Source organism: Podarcis tiliguerta (genome assembly GCF_965153285.1).
Source record: "Podarcis tiliguerta genome assembly, chromosome: 7".
Classification (NCBI taxonomy): Eukaryota; Metazoa; Chordata; class Lepidosauria; order Squamata; family Lacertidae; genus Podarcis; species Podarcis tiliguerta.
Window position 1 is genome coordinate 20,084,989 of NC_139540.1, and position 20,275 is coordinate 20,105,263.

Consider the following 20,275-nt stretch of genomic DNA (forward strand, 5'->3'; position numbering starts at 1 on the left):
CTGACAACTTCTATCAACCTGACAACTTCCATGCCTGTGTGTGTGTTTTTAACACATACTGATTGTTCTAGCAAGTATGGTTGTTGTAGGTGACCTGGAACAACTCCAGACATGCCTGAAGGATGTGGACCATTTGGACCGCTTCAAATTGAGATTCAGGCCCCATCATTGGACTGTCTTGGTTGTGTTGGTTGATGATCTCCAGTGGGCAAGGGTGAAAGCTGTTTCCTAGTTTTGCTGGATCTCTTAGCTGCCTTTGAGACATTTGACCATGACATCCTTCTGGACTTTCTAGAGGGTGGCACTGCTATGCAGTGGTTCCGCTCCTTCCTCCTGGGCCGTGTCCAGAAAATGGTGTTGGGGGTGAGTGTTCGGCCCCTTGGGCTCTCACTTGTGGGTTGCCTCAGGGCTCTGTCCTCTCCCCCATGTTTTTTAACATCTACATGAAGTCGCTGGGGGTTTAGGCTGGAAAATACCCAGTTTTACCTGTCCTTCAAATCAAAACCAGTGAGGGGGGTCAAGGTCCTGTGTGAGTGGAGGCTGTTGGCAGATGGATGGAGGTTAACAGATTGAGGTTGAGTCCTGACAAAACAGAAATACTGTTCTTGGGGGACAGGGGCTGTGTGTGGGGGGGACGGCTTCCTGGTCCTGAACGAGGTAACCGTGCCCCTGAAAGATTGGGTACACAGCCTGGGAGTCAATTTGGACTCCTTCCTCCTGGGCTGTGGAGGTGCAGGTCAATTCTGTGTCCAGGGCAACTCTCTATCACCTCCATCTGGTACTCAGACCCTACCTGCCCGCAGACTGTTTTGCCAGAATGGTGCATGCTCTGGTTATCTCCCGCAATGCGCTCTACGTGGGGCTACCTTTGAAGGTGACCCAAAAACTACAACTAATCCAGAATGCGACAGCTAGACTGGTGACTGGAAGTGGCTGCCGTATAACACCGGTCCTTAAGGATCTTCACTGGCTCCCAGAAGGTTACTGAGCACAATTTAAAGTATTAGTGCTGACGTTTAAAGCCCCAAAATGGCCTCGGCCCAGTATACCTGAAGGAGAGTCTCCACCCCCATTGCTCAGCCCAGACACTGAGGTTGTCCTCTGAGGGTCTTCTGCTGGTTCCCTCACTGTGAGAAGTGAAGTTACAGGGAACCAAGCAGAGGGCCTTCTCAGTAGTGGTGCCCTCCCTGAGGAACGCCCTCCCTTCAGATGTCAAGCAGATAAAGAAATACACAACTTTTAGAAGACATCTGAAGGCAGCCCTGTTTTGAGAGTTTTTTTAACACTTGATGTTTTAGGTTTTTAGATATGCTGTATGCCGCCTAGAGTGGCTGGACAAACCCAGCCAGATGTGCGGGATATAAATAATAAAAATATTATGATTATGATTCAGGCTTTGGTCTCTTTTGCAGTGGTTCCATTTCCTCTTTATCCCCCCTTCACCTGTGGTGAAGTAGTATGCATGGAGCCAGACCTTCTGTGGGTTATGAGCAAATCTTTTTACCAGGCCTAGATGTGTGTGGTTTTAGTGGTCCTGCCAAATCTGGTTGTTCCATGGAGAGCAGTAGAGGCTTCTTCATTTGGGTAAATGCAGCACTGCCCCACCAACGTCCATCTGTCCCCAGTTAACCCTTACCTGCCTGCATTCTTGCTTGCAACCAATCCACTGCCTGCACAGTTCCCTCCTCTTGAAGTGTTTTCCCACTTACAGAACTCAGCAGGGAAAGAATGAGGACAAAACTAGAATTAGTTGACTCTGCTAATCCATGGCTCTGGCTCCAGTTATTGTTGGTTTCTCTATTTTCAGCCCCACCAGTCCCAAGGGGCACCAGCCACTGCTGGACAATAGGGTTGTTCGCTGGTTACACTGAACACAAACAGTCTTATACGCATGTGCAAGAATTTGTGTGAACTTTTGTGTACACTTGTTGGCTTGGAACAGTTCAGGTACATAGATTGTGCCAGCACTGAACATTTCACTGTACAGCTCAACGCCTTGTGTGCACAGATTGGACTGCTGTTGCCTATAACTTGAGAACACCCCTTCTGGGTCTGTTAAATGCACAACGCTAACGTTCAGCACGACTCACAGGAGTCAGGAGATGGCCTCAGGCTAAAGTTTTGAGCCTATTAGAAAAACAGGGACGCAGCAAAGGAAATAACTGCAGATTATGGCTCTGTACATTGGTGGAGTGTCCCGATCCAGGAATAACAACAAAATTAATCGTTATTGCTCCCCTGGCAGCAAAGAGAGGCAGAAGGAGAAAACCGACACTTTCAGCAGCACCCCTTACATATCTGTAGAATAGCAATTTATTATGCATTAATAAATGTACGTATGTAAGCAGAACAAGAGCTGCATGAACAGTGTTGAAAACCCTCTTTTTGGCATGGGATGGTTCCAGTTTTTTCCTTTTGGGTCCAACTCACACCTCCATTAACAGAAGAGGAGAGGCAATTTTTGCCAACTTTATTTGCCTTGCATTCCTCCACATTTGTTCCAGAGAGTTGGAGAACCCTCTGGAGCAGCGGTTCTCAACCTGTGGGTCCCCAGATGTTTGATGGACTACAACTCCCATCATCCCTAGCTGGCAAGACCAGAGCTCAGGGATGATGGGAGTTGTAGTCCAACAACATCTGGGGACTCATAGGTTGAGAACTGCTGATCTGGAGCATCAGGTGAAGGTCTTCATGGGAACTGCCATGCCATGTTTGCTTTGCACTTGCAAGAAATAGCTCCTTCAGTGTGGCAACACCTGCTACACTTTGGAGCTCATTGATCGTAGGCAGGGGCCTTCACTGCACCATTTTCAGTGCCTACTAAAAATATATTTGGCTTAAGCAAGGCAACCCAGACATGGTAAATCTGACATGAACTTCAACATGCAATTTTATTTTATAACATATATTTTTAGAACTGTTGGTTTCATTTTGAAATTTGTAAAGGCAAACTTGTTTTTTAACGACTGATTTTAATCAGTAATTTGGATATATATTCAAACTGCTTAAAGGTTTTGCCTGATTAAGAGGCATATAAATTCTCTTTAATAGAATAAATAAATGCAGAGAAAAAGGGAAAAAGCTGCCTCCTCTCACACGTTTCACTATATGCTGGCTCAGAAACCACTCTGGGTAGAAACAAAAAGCATTATAAACCAACTTCCATAAGAAATATTTGGCGGCGGTGAGCGAGTGACCGAAGAAGAGATATTGAGCTCAATGAAAATGTCAACACAGTGTGTGGCGGCTGTGAAAAAGGCAAATCTCATGCTAAGGGATCGTTGGGAAATAAACCTGCCAACATAGCAATCCTTCGATACAAATCTATGGTGCGACCACACTTGGAATGCAGTGTCCAATTCTGATGGCCACATCTCAAAAAGGATACTGGGGAAAGTGCACTAAAATGTAACCAAAATAATCAGGAGGGTGGGACAAGTCCCCTGTGAGGAAAAGCTACACTCTTTGAGGCTTTTTAGATTGGGGGGGAAAGCAACTAAGGGTGGACATAGTTGGAGTCTATAATATTATGCATGGCATTGGAAAAATGGATGAAAAGAAGGTTTTTTCTTCCTTCCTCATATTACCAGAATCCACAGCCATCCAATACAGCTGAATAGGTGGGAGTGTCATTCAGGACAGATAATGAGTCTATTTCTTCACACAACCCAGAGATAAACTATGAGTGCATTTAGATGTGAGAATTATTGCATTAGTCTCCCTGATTATAATTCTCATGCTTCTATCTGGCCTGTTGCATTATGGAACGGTGGCTTTTGGATTGATTATACCAATACCCCATGCTGCGTTTTTAATGGTGGGGAAGAACCATACGCCAGTGTACCACCCCAAATTTTATCAGCGCAAACCTCCCACAGTTTTCTGAGTTAACAAGGATTGCAAGTGCCAATGTTGGCCTAGCAAGCATGTGCCATTTTGGGTCTATCTATTGCGTGTTATACCATTTTCCCAACAAGATAACGTTTTTTTAAAAGCATGGTTGTGACCATTCTAGATTTGTACACTGTGCCGTGTCCATAAAACTCATGGGGCCTTAACATCTTTTTGAAAACTGGAATTCATTGCAAACTGAAATATGTTGTGCAGACGTGTTCTCATGTTTGTTAGTTAACTTGAGTGTGTATGTGCACACCTCCTTTTTAGGCTTAAATCCAGTACCTACGTAAACAGGAGAAAGTCTCATTGAACTCATTGGACCTAAATTTCAGCTGGCAAGTCTAGGATTTCAGTAATAATCTGTGGCTCATTTTTGATGTAAGAGTCACAGGCCAATAAACCATGGGTTGTTAGCCAAAGAACAAACTGCATGCTCTTGCCTTGCCTGTCTGGTTTTGTCACTGAGATCATAACAATTTTTATAAACCTCTTAGAGACTACCTTGGTATTAAGATGTGTATAAATATATGACATAAATTGTTATGTTTAAACCATAGTTTCCTGTTGCATCATAACAGGGCAACTATGGTTTAATCCCTGCATTCTAACGAGGATATGACACATACGATCCATAAGTGTGATGTTGCCTGTAGTGTTTTCTTTTCCCTTTATTTACATCCCTAAACCTAAGGCTAAACATATGCATTCAATGCATGTTAATGGAACTGAAATATAAGTAATCAAAGTCTAGCATTCAGATTCACTTGTCTGCAGAACTTGCTGGCCATAGAAAACTTGGTTTGGGTGCTTGCTATATGAAGAATAGTCAGCCTTTCTCAAAATGTGATGATAAACATTCCAGTGGCGTGGAATCTACCAAACATAAGAGAGTGGCTGCCAGAAAAGGCAAACACAAGAAATGTATCGCAGACTATCTAGCTATGATCTGTGGCCAAGAAATGGAAAGTTAAGGTTTCACATAAGGAAACACCATGTGTATTCTCCATTCAATTTAAAACAGGAAGGTGTTAGGGACAAAACTCCCCAAGACTGAGTCAAAGATACAGGTAACAACATGCAGCCTTTTCGTATAGCAGAGGCCCTAATATTTTAAATGGAAGATTTCCATCTATAAAGGGGGGGATTCACTTGAATGAGACATCCCCCCCAGATTTGAATCAACAACTGATACTTGACCTTGTAGATGGTTGCATCTCTTGGATGTGAGGGTAGCAATTATATAGTGATAGCTTTCCTTCCAGCATTTCTGCAGTGCGATACAGGACCACCCATTCACATCTCATCAGAATGCCAAGACTCATTTAATGTGCATGTTTGAAAGCAATATAGGTAGCAGAATTCAGCATGCTCTCTCATGCTGCTAATTTTCACTAGCTAAAACTTTTGCAAATCAATTAATGATTGACTAGTTAATAATGTATGGGATGCGGGTGGTGCTGTGGGTTAAACCACAGAGCCTAGGACTTGCCGATCAGAAGGTCGGCGGTTCGAATTCCCGCAATGGGGTGAGCTCCCGTTGCTCGGTCCCTGCTCCTGCCAACCTAGCAGTTCGAAAGCACGTCAAAGTGCAAGTAGATAAATAGGTACCACTCCAGAAGGAAGGTAAACGGCGTTTCCGTGCGCTGCTCTGGTTCTCCATAAGTGGCTTAGTCATGCTGGCCACATGACCCGGAAGCTGTACGCCGGCTCCCTCGGCCAGTAAAGCGAGATGAGCGCCGCAACCCCAGAGTCGGTCACGACTGGACCTAATGGTCAGGGGCCCCTTTACCTTTAGCTAGTTAATAATGTAATTAATTAAATTTGTATGCCGCCCTTCACCCATAGATCTCAGGGCAGTTCACAACACAATGGATGAGATAATACCCCCTTTTCACATTTGTTTTTTGTGGGTTGGTGTAATGGGTCAAGAAGCAGGAGCTCATTGACATCTAACATGCTGGTTACTTATACAATTTCACAGCTTCCTACAAAACTGTGCTCAAGATACATATATATTTAAAAAGCCTAGATGAAAACAACTACACTGTTGCACTCAGGACCTGTTTGTGGGCTTCCAAGCACATCTGGTTGAGCTCTGTGAATCCAGGGTGCTGGACTAGGTGGGCCACTGGCCTGATCCAACAGGGCTTTTCCTAGGTTCTTAAGAGTAAGCTCTGAACCCATTCTTCTTAAATGGTTGAGTCCTGCTATGTTCTTTGCTGCTGCATCACTCAATGAATTTACAAACCTGAAATAAATAAACAAATTTGTTATTCCAACCTCTTAGGATGCAGAATAGAGAACTGTGATTCTTGCTTCAGTCGAGATTTTTGCACAAAGTGCAAGCCTGGGTTTTATCTCTACCGGGGTCGCTGCTTTGGAGAATGTCCTGACGGCTTTGCACCTTTAGAGGAGACCATGGAATGTGTGGGTGAGTGCTTCTTGAACATCTCTTCTATATTACCTCTTTCTGATCCTCCCCACTGATTCAGAATGGTTTCTGAAATTATTTTCCACTTTGCCTGATTAGCTTGCGTCACCCACTTGTATACAATCCAACTTTCTCTATTTACTAGTAACAGTCCCGATGTTCCGGTACCTGTTCCCAAGAAATCAGTGTTTCTGTTTTTTGGGGTGACCTTTTAAAACTAAGAGCACTCTTGTGCTCAGATCCTGTTTATGGGTTTCCCACAGGCTGGCCACTGTAAGAACAGGAAGCTGAACTAGATGGGCCATTGGCCTCATCCAGCCAGCTCTTCTTATATACATATATTCATGCCACCCAATGAGCCATTTCTGGTTAACAGAACACAAAATTGTCATGAAATTCTGCTCAATATTGATCCAGAGTAGATTCCAATGCATAGTTAGCAGAGTAAAAATTTAAGCACGTTGCAGAATTCCCCAAAAATAGACCAAAGGCAATTGTATTTCATCCAGTAGAACTTTACTGCTACTGAAGGCAAATGAGCATAATGGTCACAAATCCAATACATTCAGGATCGGCTCTGTCCATAAGAAATCCAGTTGCAGCAGACTTAACTTAAACTTACAATAACCTCTAAGACTAAGCTTTAACACTATATGCACAACACCACACCAGAAGGAAGACAGATAGAAAGAGAAAGTGAAACCCAGGCTCCTTCTGGCCTTACTTTTATAGTCTGCATGACCTTGACAGAAAGAGATAAGAGAACCAGTTTAAACCAGCTGTTCTCAGCTTCTCTGAAGAAATAACCCAAACATCATGAACCTTCTGCTTGTTTCCCTCACACAAAGAAGCTTCCAGAAGCCTCTTGAATTAATTAGAATAGGAAAGATCTCTACACATCAGATCACTACTTTCTGCACCAAGAAATGCAAACTGGCAAAAACAAGCAGAGAAAAATACTGTCTGCTCTCAAAAATTGTATCCTTTCCTCTTTCCCCTCTATGGCATGCAGTTCCACTTCTTTCTCTTGTGCATTCCCCCTCCCAACCACTACCAGCAGCAAATGATGGGAATTCTAAGGCAGTGAGAATCGGAGTGTTGGAATAATAAAATTAATGTCCACATTTTCAACCATGAAACGTTAGTGATTATGTGCTTGTCTCGTACTTGCCTTTTTGTTTCTGTTTGAACACTTAGAATAATGATCATGCTTATGGTCTAAACCTTTCTGGACATCGAGATAGGTTTACAAGTTCACACATTACCTCACTGCATAAAAACCTTGGCGAGTGTTTGGTACATAAGTTAGATGGAAACAGCTAATGTGCTATAATAACGTTAGAGCAATGGAATTCATCTTCTTACCGTTAATAAATCTAGAAATAATGGGTCCTAGGGAAATCTCTGTTTCTGAAACCTGATGGCTTTTCTCCAAGTAAGGATACTCTGAAGCACTCCTGTGTTGAGTCGCTTTGATTTTTCTTTGCATCTTAATAAAAGGGAGAGCATAGGTTGCTGTGAAATGGTCTTTCTCATTTTTCTTTTTTTTAAACAGCGCCTAATGTGGCTTGGTGACTCGTGTCTGCAAACCAGACTGAAACCTAATGCTAAAAAAGAACAAGCGAAAGACTTCTGTGCCCAGCCTAGTTTGTTAAGGCTGCTTGGAGTTGGTAGGGAACCCATCTTTCCATAGCTCTGGAAGGGAAATAGGGATCATGTTACCACTCTGATAAGCCTTAACAAGCTACATCTCCCAGAATGCAATGGTGGAAGCCATGACTACTTAAAGTGTAATAATAATTTTATTATTTATACCCCCTCCCAGTCTGACTGGGTTTCCCCAGCCATTCTGGGCGGCTTACAGCATCATAGAGCTTTAAATGTATGATTGATATGAATGTTGCTTTGGTATAATCCATCTGGATGTCTTCTTACGTTCCTGTGTTCTGATTTAAGCCTATTGTTCAACCAGAAAAACAAAACAGAGAAGAGACCCGAGATTTCCACTACTTAAATTGGGGCAGAGAGCCTGTGGCCCTCCAGACGATGTTGGAATACAACCACCATCAGTCAGTCCCAACTAGCAATGCCAATGATCAGGGATGATGGGAGTTATAACCAGGGCTTTTTTTCAGCCAAAACTCTCCAGAACTCAGTTCCGGCACCTCTCAGGTGGGCACCTTTGCCATTCTAAGAGAATGAGGGAAGCGTTCATGGTAATTTCTAGCACCTCTTTTTCTAGAAAAATAGCACTGGTTATAACCCAGCAACTGTTCCCCAGATCTGATTTAAAATTATACGAACACCTCTAAAAAGCAACTGGAAGGAAAATGAAGATAACTGTAAGATTGGGAGAGAAGGAGGTGTGGAGAATTCATGGTAGACTAGAAATTGCATTGCCTCCCCACAACACATTTCAGGGCTTGTTTGTGAACCAGCTCTTCGAGTTAGTGGGATTAAATAAGGGCAGCCTGTGGAAATTTCCTCTAATAAAGCCATCAGTCACTGAATAGTAAAATCTGCCACTTAGGAAGTTTTGAATTTCTTCATCCTCTCTGCCACCCCCACCCTCTGCCCCTCATTGACATGTATTTTGGAGCAGCCATGTTATGTGCATCAGATGACAAGAAGATGTTAACTAGCGCTGTGTGTTGTGTATGTTGGTTTCCTCAGAAGGCTGTGAAGTGGGCCCTTGGAGTGAATGGGGGACGTGCAGCAGAAATAACAAGACCTGCGGATTTAAGTGGGGCTTGGAAACGCGGACGAGGCAAATTGTGAAAAAGCCAGCAAAAGACACAATACCATGCCCAACCATCGCAGAGTCCAGAAGATGTAAAATGGCCCTGAGGCACTGTCCGGGAGGTAAGCGTGCCAGATGCCAAAAAGTTTTTATGAGCTCTTTTCCTGACTCAAGCCGTGCTTGTTTAACTAAGATAGATAGAACACTGTCTCTTGTTTTTCAAAAACCCGGAGGAACCGTCCAACTTACACACCACCTCGTTCTGTTAGCACACAAGTGCTGAAGCACAGCCTGTGACTGTGTGTGTGTATATATATATAGAACATGTTTATGAGATCCTGTATAGAATGTTGTTTTGCAGCAACATCAGGTAACAGTCAGTTTTTAAACCACAAGCAGTTCAAGACAACTGACCTCTACTTCTCTTCTCCTAAAGAAACTCCATTTTGTTCAGTACCAGGTAAGTGTGTGAATAAGCAACATCCCCCAACCCTGGTGGCCTGCAAATGTTTGGAGCGACAACATGGCCATGCTGGCTGGGACTGATGCGAGTTGGAGTCCAAAAAACCTGAAGAGCAGTGGGTTACAGTCATAATGAGCCCCATGGTGCTGTTGGGATTGGTAGACTGTGACACAGGAGGTGGTAGAAACCCAAGGAGGCCTGAATGGTGGGAAACCTGGGTTGGAGGAGGGAGGAATCTCCAGCACAACTTCACTCACTTCAGGAGGGGGACCAGGGATGCCGGTTTTCTGCACACTCCTGCTCTTCCTGCAAAGTGAAGGGCCTCAGTGAAGGCTCAGGAAGCCTTTGAGCAGTCAAGGAGGCAGAAGGCAGTGACTGAACAGGAGTCTGAAAAGTAGGTACAAGCTTGTTGCTGAGAACCAGGCGCTGCCTTCACAGATGGGAGCAGCCCATCCCATCCCTGTGGAGCATGCTTTTTTGATCCCAACATTCCCACAAGGTGAACAAGGCGAGTGAGTGCGCCGCGGCTGGACTTTGAAAGCTTGGCAGACAGGGTGGGGAAATTTGTTGGGACATCTTCGTTGCTTCCACTGGTTCTGAACTTCTGAACCTTGAACTGAGATGCGGCTCCTGGGCCCTGTGTCTGTTGCTGAGCCTATACCACTTCTTGCCTGAATAAAGATCTTTTTTATTTCTTACAAGTGAGAGTCTTTGCTTGTTTGTTTTGTGGTGGGAGCCAGGACAGGGCACTGGATTGCGGCCTAAGAAGTTAGATCAAGCTTATTAATGTACAGGTGCAGTAAGGACAATGTGTTTCTACGGTCATAATACTGCCTGGTTCAAATGTGATTAGAGGTAGATCATGCCCTTTTTTGTTGTTCTCTTATGTGGGAAAAATGAAATTAATTATACTTTATCTGTTGGCATGTTCACTTTATCCTCCTGATATGGGACAGTGTCTGAACAGTCTTCTTATGTAGGGAGGAAATGCAGGAAGTAGTGAGGGAAGTCATATTCTGTGACTTGGATAGCTCTATTCTGCATAAAAATCTATTAAAAAATGACCCCTTCCTAATGTTTAGTCTGAATACTCTCATCAACACGTGGGATAAATCTTACATTATGTAACCAAAGACAGTAGTAGATTGTGATGGATTAAACTGAGATCAGGAAGCGAGGACATTTTTGGTGGAGCAGGGTCAAGTGTGTGTGCGCCTTTGCCATATGCTTTCTATTTCTGTTTGTTTTGTTGACATTTCATTTTACTATTTTTGTGTTCTGCCTTAATGTGCATCCATGGCCATAGAAGGATTTCAGTGACAGTTTTTTTCAGGATTTTCAGTGACAGTTTTATGCTTTTGCATCCCTGCTTACTGTGTATCCATATACCCATGTGGCTTTATAAGAACGACCCCTTGGAGTACCTCTTTCTCTTTTATGAAGGAGATAGACAGCTGCAAGAGCAAAAGAACTTCGTGTTATCATTGGTTTTTTCCTGTGGTCATGTTGAGTGCAGCATCTTAAAAGATTGCACTAGAATGCAGTTGTCGATTATTAGATTTCCTGATGGGTCATTTTGAGGAGTCCACAGTAAAGATTACAGTGCAAACCTTCTGCCTCTTCTCTTGGCTCTGAAGTAGCTGTTTGGCCTTGTGAGAATTAATTTTGTTCGGTCCACATCTGTAAGTGAATAATAATCATATTTTTAAAACTTGTGAGCCACTTTTCTATTCTTTACCGAAGGTAACTCAAAGCAACTTTCAACAACAAATAGTTTGTGCCTCCTGGACTAATTCAGGAATCCTTTGGATTTCACACTTTCTGACTGTTGCGCTTCAATTTTCAGCTCAGAAAGAGTACAAATGTCCAATCAACTACAGGGCTTTGTTAAAGGCCTTTTTACCACCATATAAAACCCTGAACAACTTAAGACCAGGTTAATTGTATAGACATGGAAGATCAATGAGATCATCTGGGGAAATTTTAGTCATGGGACTGCACGCTACAGGGCAGTGACCCTCCAAATGGGCATTTTCCGCCATTGCTCCTGCACTGTAAAATACCATTCCCTGTGCCATGTAAAGCATCATGCATGAATTGCATTGAACATCTTGTAGAGACATATCTTTTTTGCCCAGACTTTCTCTGAGCCTCCAAGATTGGATTCTGTCATCCTTGAAGTTTTGTTTTTATATTATGTGCTCTTTTACTGTACTTTTATGTTGTATCTCTCTCTCTTTATTATAGTATGTTGTCGTTGTTGTATTTGTGTATTGCTTAAAGATTTGTCAAATATTAAGTGGTTTAGCAATGCTTCTAAATAAATAAAATGCATAAGAAACCATGTACCTTAGGGTATAATAAATAAAGAAGTGGATGCAATGAGACAAAATATGTATTTAAACAAGTACAAATGATGAAGTGAATGAACCCATGCAAAAACTGAAATGGCCTGGAATGAGGTGTCCATCCCTTTGTTATAAGACCATATTATTCTAATGGCAATTATGCCAAATATATTCATGACTCCCAAAGGATGGAAACAGAAGGGCAGATGGGATAAATATTCACAGCAAGTTTTCCTGAGCCTGAAGACAGGGGAGGCCAGTAATGAGTTTACAAGGAGAAATGAATGCTATTTGGGACAGTGACTTGGAGCTCTCTGGAAGGTGGGGAGGACACCACGAATTGCCTCAAATTTTGGAGCGCTCTTCTAAATATCCACCACAGTTGCAGCATGACAGTCGTAGCAGCAGTAAAACCAAAGTTAATGCCCTGGAACTCTGGAATGAAAGAAAAACTTCCACTAATTTCATAAACAGAAGACACAACAGAACTGCCAGCTAAGAAACGAAACCCATCAGATTAATTTGTTTTAACTGCAACTTCAGAATGAGAAGCAAAGTTTTGGGGGACCTTGGAGGCAGACAAGTGGTAGGATGTCCTGTTCTTTTTCCTCTCGATCTCAGTTTTTACAAACTGAGGCAAATGGTCTCCTGATCTTGCACTGCTACTGTTTAATGCTAGCACCAGTAACAAATGAAACACTGGGTATTCATTATCCACTTGGGATGAGGACATCTAGCCTTGTTTGTATATCACACCAGGGGAGATTAATGGTCTGAGCCAGAAACCAGCATGTGACAGTTCTTGAGTATAGTAACCACTCAAGCTAAAGAGATAAGGATGATACATGGCAGTCAGTTGGAAGGATATCTTGGTTATGGAACTTTTCGAGTACCTACCATATCTAGCATAGCATTTAACCTCCTGATTCCAACAGCATGCAGCACTCCAGCTTCGTGCTCCTCCTACAGTGGCTTCATTTGTATGAATGTTGGCATTTTAGATTGTTTTACTTTTATAGCATGTGGCTGGCCTTTACCTCTCAGTAGTTGGAATGTTCGTAGATGTTCTGTGACATCACTGCAGCTCAGCTTGAAGGAAATGTGCAGCCAGCTTTTAGCCTGGAGCTATTCCTCACAATTGTTATAATGGGACTGCAGTTGAAGCAGATGGGATTGCATAAATATAGAGAAATGAGAAAAGTTCTAGTCCTCTGAGCAGGTCTTTTGATACGGTGGATCATTAATGTGTCTTCTCCTTTCCATCTTTGGGGTCTTATGCCAAAAATAAAATAAAATAACAGAGTAAAGCAAATACGAGCCTAATGCATAAAATTAAAATAGTACTGCGGGAAGAACAGGTAACATTTTAAAATGTTATCACTTTCTCAGTCATCAAATAGCTTAGGGGAACTATTAAATGTTGTTGATTAAAAAAAGAAAAGAAAAGTGGGTATTACCTAAATGCTTTTTCAACTACTCCAAGTCGTTCCAAACTGATGGGTTTTGGATATGATCCAGAATTGGATTTTCCTTGGGAAGAAAACACTTTAACAGGATTAATAGCCTAGGCTTGTTAATATCTTTGCTCTTGCTGTTACGAGAAATCTCAGCTTTTTTAGGTTTAAGGCTAGCTCAAAACTCTGGTTGCTTTGCCAACAGATGGTTCTGTGTGACCTGGAGTGGAGCCTTCCATTTTTCAGGTGAAAGAATCAACTTGAACATGCTGGTGAGATATCTTAAGAACAGCCATCTGTTTTGGGGTAACTCCATTCCTTGCAGTGCCCAGTTTACGTAATTCTTCTGTCTTCAAAGCTTTTTGTGCTCAAAGTATTGGGAAGGTCCCAAGTATTGGGGTGTCTGCACAGGGTGGACTGGGCCTCTCACCTTCATATATTTATTACTGAAGTCTGTCTGTTTTATCTGTCTTGGTGCACAGCCTTGAGAGTATAAAGATAGGTCAACAAAGCAAAACAAACTCAACAATCTAAAGAACTAGTTAAGAACAAATAAAATTAACCAGCTTAAGAAAAGACCACTCAGAAAAGATGTGTCTTGAATCACCTGCAGAAGACCAATAAAAGGGGTGATTTTGAGAAGGGAATTTATTCTTCTGTTTGTCATGTCATTCCTTTTGCATGGAAGTTAGGGTTGCCATACAGTGGTACCTCAGGTTAAGTACTTAATTCATTCCGGAGGTCCGTTCTTAACCTGAAACTGTTCTTAACCTGAAGCACCACTTTAGCTAATGGGGCCTCCTGCTGCTGCCTCACCGCCGGAGCACGATTTTTGTTCTCATCCTGAAGCAAAGTTCTTAACCTGAAGCACTATTTCTGGTTTAGCAGAGTCTGTAACCTGAAGCGTATGTAACCTGAAGTGTATGTAACCCAAGGTACCACTGTATTTCAAAAAGTGAAAATGCAGACACAAAAGTTTTTGAGCTATTTTTAAGGGAAATTGCCAAAAACGACACTGCCAACATGGGTTGCCATATATCCAGATTTTCCCGGACGTTTAGCCAATTTCTGCCTGGACACTGCTTCTGACTGCAGTGTTCCAGGTATGTCCGGGAAATTCCGGACATATGGCAACTCTAATGGAAGTGGAGCTTGGAGCAGGTTCTGAGAGGAAAACTTGATGCTGACATCCAGGAATTGTAAAAAGATGCAGGCCCTGTTTGAGCATCTAGGAAAACAGACTACACAGTGCTCCTCATAGTGTGGCGTATTCTGAACATGTTCAGCTGAACATGCAATGATTTCCCCTCCAACCCTTTTGCTCAGAGCAAAGAAGTCTGAGGCGCAACCAGCAGGGACAGAGATGTTGTGGGGTGCTCTTCTCTCTATATGTCTAAGAACACATTGGAGACAAGAAGAAGAAGAAGAGTTTGGATTTGATATCCCACCTTTCACTCCCTTTAAGGAGTCTCAAGGCGGCTAACATTCTCCTTTCCCTTCCTCCCCCACAACAAACACTCTGTGAGGTGAGTGGGGCTGAGAGACTTCAAAGAAGTGTGACTAGCCCAAGGTCACCCAGCAGCTGCATGTGGAGGAGCGGAGACGCGAACCTGGTTCCCCAGATTACGAGACTACCGCTCTTAACCACTACACCACACTGGCTAGATGAAGAGACGCGGGATATATGGGAGCCAGGGACTGAAGGGAATTATTATTAAACACCAAAAACTTGACACGAACCTTGAAACTTATTGGTTGCCATTACAGCCGAAACAAGATGGCTGGGTAGGATCAGGCTAGATGTTACACACAGGTCAGTAGCAGTTGTGTAACAACAAAGCAATGGCTATTGTTCTGCTCCCTTCCTCAAAGCAGGATTCCTTTTGAACTGAAGAGCTGTATGTGCGAATTGGTTTAAGTATGTTAGTTCTGTGCCCACATTAAGCAAAATACACAGAGGTCCTCAATAAGGATGTAATTCACCCTTCTCCACCCTCTCAGGTGAAAAGCACATTAGTTTTTGGCTGAAGCAGCGCAGGTGCAGCAATGAAGGGGAAAACACTGGAAAGTTTTAGAAACCTGATTTTTTTCCAGGGTTGTAAACTCTGCAGGGAATCTCTGTGAGGATACCTGCCTCTTTGCGAAAGCAATGCGACCAAGCTGGCTCACTCCTCTCTCGTGTGTTTACTTTAAGTTGCGTTACAAATGCCTGAGGAGCGCTAATGTTGCAATCTCTCACACGTTTTCTTTCTTTCCCCCGCAATTAGTTCGGCAATCCAGTTTTCCTAATTTCTCAATCTTGGTTTGAGCTGCATTTGCTGCTTTCTAATCTCCCATTGTTGTAAAGACAATACACCCACCTCCCATTTTGCTTTATAATCAGCAACCCTCAAGGCTGGGCACGTTTGAGTATCACAGAAAGGGACAGCAGACAATAGACCATGTGTGTGCTAATTTCACAGCTATTTCGATCTTATCTAGTTGCGTTGTCCTCTAATCCAATCAAAACTTATTTATGACAGTCGCATTGGGGATCCTGTTTCGTTTTAGCTGGCAACAGCTGATGAGTACTTTCAGAGAGCTGAAGGTATGATAAACCTTCATTGTTGGTTGTGGTATCAGAAGTTTTGAAAGACCGTCCCTCGGGTCCCTAAAAATGGGCAGGGAATTTCGGCCTTCACCCCAACTCATACAAATCTTCCTTTACCTACCCTAATCCCCACCTAAAGTCTCATCAACATTGAACGAGGTTAGCTACTGAGTTCACGGCAGTCTGACAATCAGAGTACAGAATTTGTTGTCCTTGCATGACCGCAGAATCCCACTAATTCCATGAGCACATTCAACTCCTATGGCCCCGAGTAAATGTGTGCCCAGTTTCAGAAACGAAGACATGCACACCCTTCATAAAAACCTGTATTTTGACTTGCCCTCAGGCTCTGTAAATAGTCCCTGCCAGGCTTAAGGTAAGACTTTGAGAAGGGCTCGAAGAGAGTGTGTTTGTGCCAAAAAAAGGACTAGCCAGTTCCATAATTATATGGGCATAATCACAGGACAGATACAGAGCTGGTCTCAGATGACTAGTGGACGGAATTGCCCACCTTAATCAGCCCATATGTTAACAAGAGCTGGTTCTGTCCCTCCTAACTGAAGAGCCACACATCATGTTTAACCACTTGAACAAGGAGGGGTTCTGTTACTAATAGATGCTCACCTCTTTCCCCATATAGCAGCTTTCCCCAACCTAGTTATTCTCCAGATGTTGTTTGTTGGGCTGCAACTCCACAATCATCCCTGGCCATTGGCCGTGCTGCCTGGTGCTGATGGGATTTGTAGTCCAGCAATATCTGCAGGGCCACAGGTTCCCTGCTCTACTGAATGCAAAGGATGCTGTCTACCTTATTTGGAAAATCTAGAGGAAATTATCAAATTGGTCAGTGGGAAAGCTAGCATATGATGTTATGTGCAATGGCATTATAAGGTAAATTTAAAGCATTGTATATAGAGCTTTCCTATAGGGCTTCTCTCAGCCTTTTTTTTTTTTTTTGCTTGACAGCTATGCGAAAGTAAACATGTTCTTATAAGGAAAAACCAAGCATAGCTAATAGATCGTATCTTCCGTATGAGGATGGGAGGGACTAAGATTTTACGGCGCAACAATCCCTGCCCCATCTCTCCTCGCTTGCAATCCCCCATTAATTGGATAATCTATCCTAAGTCTATGTAAGCAGAGATCAGGTAATGACTGCTGCATGAATGAATTCTCAATAATGGATCCACGTTAATTAATCAATTTCATGGCACATCATGCAGAAGAAGAAAAGCTCTTTAGCATCTTAATAAGATACACAACCTCTTCAAGCAAGCACTTGTAGCCTTTCTCCGCCCCCTGCTTGGTTGGCTGAAAGAACTGTTGACTGGGACAGTTGACTTTAAAAAAGGTCACACTTATTCAGAAGACACAGTGTTTCTTTGAATGGCTGGTATTCCTAACCCACTTGCTTCTGAGAAGTCCTGTTTGAAGATCCATTTTTAATGCAGGGCAATGTAGAGGTCCCCGGATAAAATGAAGTCAACCCCTCAGAAAGCACAGGGCTTTATTGAGAATATGTCATATATACGAAGCAAGCAGCTGCTAACATGTAACTTGCTTAAGCCTAACTTTGGGAGTTGGACAATGGGTGCACAATCTGCCCTCGTTCTGCTTGATTCTCACATGGTTCATATCTCACCCACGCCCAACCTTCCCACAATATACACAAGAAATTAGACACGTTTCTTTAGGTTGGACTGCACAGATTCCCTTGACTAGACAGATTCTCTTGTGTGTTGTCTTTTAGAAGCCCCTCAAAATATCATGTGATCTGTGGGTTGCTTCTGGAATTATCTGTTTTTAATGATTTTTAAAGAAAAATCCTTGCAAATGACCAGAGCACGAGTTAGAGCCGTCTCTGGGCAATTATGCAGTTGACGATCATTTAAAAATTCTGAATGGCAGCCAGATACTAATCCATATTGAAGTATTTATTCTTAACACGGTTGTACTTGATCCGGTGTGTGTGTGTGTGTGTGTGTGTGTGCGCACACACAAAGAAACTAGCCCATCAATAGATACTTTTTTATTGCATGTGACATTGCTTGAGTTGTCAAATTAGCTTCATCTTTTCACCTCGCACTATTGGTAAGCTCTTCAAAAGGAGCACAGTGTGCACTGCTGTTCCTTGCTTGGAGCATCTGTAACATGCGCTTAGGAATTACATCCGTTCTGGAGAAATTAATTTCTTCAAGCAAAAGCTGCCAAGAGTCGTGCTCACCTTTAAACACTATTTCACTAGTTTATGAGATGGTGGCCCATTTGTGACACCCTTCAGATGTTCAGATCTCTGAGGTGCTGTCATACTGGTTAGGCTGTCTAGAACTCTTAGCTTGGAGGCTTCCCCTGATGTGGAAATAACAGGGTGGAATTGTCCATGTGAAATACACAACCACACAAGCATCCCACAACTGCCAGTGTAGGCATATTTTATGCTAGAGAAGGAAATAAATAACCATAAGAGAATAATGAAGTGGGTCCTTATAACGGCTTTAGTTAAATAGCAGTCTGTGTGCAAAAACCACTGAATTCGTTGTCCTGCAAATACTTTCTCATTTTTTAAAAAGTTTTAATAATATGAGATTCTAGTCCTCATGAATGCAGCCTATAGGCTTTAAAGGTATTGAGTGATACCTGATAAAACCTTATTTTCAGGAGTTAGGAAATAGGTCTCAGGGCAGTTAAAACACAATATTAAAAACATTTCAAAACAACTGAAAATAGTGAGTATATGCAAATGAGCAAAATGTGCATATTTTAAATAAGGATATTTAACTCTTTTGGTTTCTGGATTTGTGTAAATTTCTGATGTGTGTGTGTGTTTTTTTAGTAGAGTATATGTCATGCGACATAGCAAGTTTTGTTTATTATTTTACACTGGCTAGATGCTGTTTGAAATGACAGCGACATGTAGCTCCTACATTTTACTGCTTTACTGGAATTTCAGAAAGTTCTTCCCACTTGTGAACACTTTTTTTTTAAGTGCCTGAATTTTCTTGTTTCTGATAATTCAAGCCTCAACTGTATTCCAAGCAAAATAACTTGGGGGAAGAAGCAATATGCTGTTTTCTTGATAACTTAGTGTGACTTATTGAGCGATGTGTGTATAAGAAGGAATTTCTGAGCACCTCATATGGAGTCAGACTCGGCTGGGCAGCAGACAAGTGTGGAGGTATCTAGTTGCAGGGTTTTGGCCAGAGCAACCGTAGGGTGCTAATGGAAGCAGTTGCTTTATGGGGTGTCAGATTTATTGTGAACTTTGTTTGAAGAAGTTCAAGCAAGGGGCATGGGCTTCCAGACACCCATGTTGGAGGAATTTTGGCAAATAGATTCGCGGCAGTTAATATTTCCATGCAGATGGATTGCTGTCTGACCACATTTGTGATTGACATCATCCCTGAAAACAAAACAAAAAAAAGCAACCACAGTTCACCCAAATGATGGGCAACTTTAAAAAGAAAAAAAAGGGGGGGGGAGAATATAGCAAAAAGACTAGGAAAGTATTTGCTTTTTACAGTGTTAGTAACATTGTTCAGTACAGGATATCGGGGGAGGGGAGAAGTGCTGATTGACACTTTTCTCTTGAACGCTTGCCCATTGTGATGCTTTTGTTTTTCAAAAGTAAGGGAAGAATATAAATTTAATTAATTAATAATGCCTGCCAGTGAACTCTGACAAGTGTGACTTGGGTGCCTTACAGTTCAATGATTCTACAATCAAGGCTAGTTTGTTCAGCACTAAGACTTTGCTTAAATCTCACCTGGAGCAGAAATATGTCTTTGCATTTTTTTAATTATTTTTTTAACTCTTCCTCTGAATCTAAGATCACACACAATGATATCAAACCAATTCAGTGAAGCTCAGCACCATAAAAGCAAAAAACAGCAGCAGATACTTATTTAGCTATTTAAAAAGCACCGCTAGCAGCTGGAGACCCAAGTCTGGGAAACCTTGAGATAAATGTTAGTATTGTCAAAACACAATGGCTCCGGTCTAGCTCTGGGCGTGTGGAACAAAGCTGTAACATGAATAGTGGCATCCGCAGAGGGTGTCTGCCTCCAACTGTGCCGACAGTGTCTTAAGGTACAAGGAGACCAACCTTGCTGGAACTAAGTGGATCTGGATCTTGCACCAGGAAACCCAGTGTTGAGTCCCATCATTGAAAGAGAAGTCATGAGACATGCAGGTATGGGGGGGGGGATACAAATTTAATAAATAATAATAATGTGACTGTCGTTAATGGGGCAGCCTGAGCAATGCAGTGTCGGTGAGCACCACCTGCTCTCTCATTCTTGCCTCTTCCTTTCTTAGTTGGGACGAACGCAACACGATTATGGGGGAAGCACACA

The 20,275-nt window shown here is 42.5% G+C and overlaps 1 protein-coding gene across 2 annotated transcripts in view; it reads left to right on the forward strand.

Annotated features, from left to right (window-relative positions):
- Positions 1–20,275, forward strand: part of RSPO2 (R-spondin 2) — a 114,734-nt gene that overhangs the window by 63,151 nt on the left and 31,308 nt on the right. For both annotated transcript variants that reach the window (XM_083450738.1, XM_083450737.1), the window contains exons 4-5: positions 6,185–6,328; positions 9,002–9,190. In XM_083450738.1, coding sequence (XP_083306864.1) covers positions 6,185–6,328; positions 9,002–9,190 — 333 coding nt within the window. The remainder of the gene's footprint in view (positions 1–6,184; positions 6,329–9,001; positions 9,191–20,275) is intronic.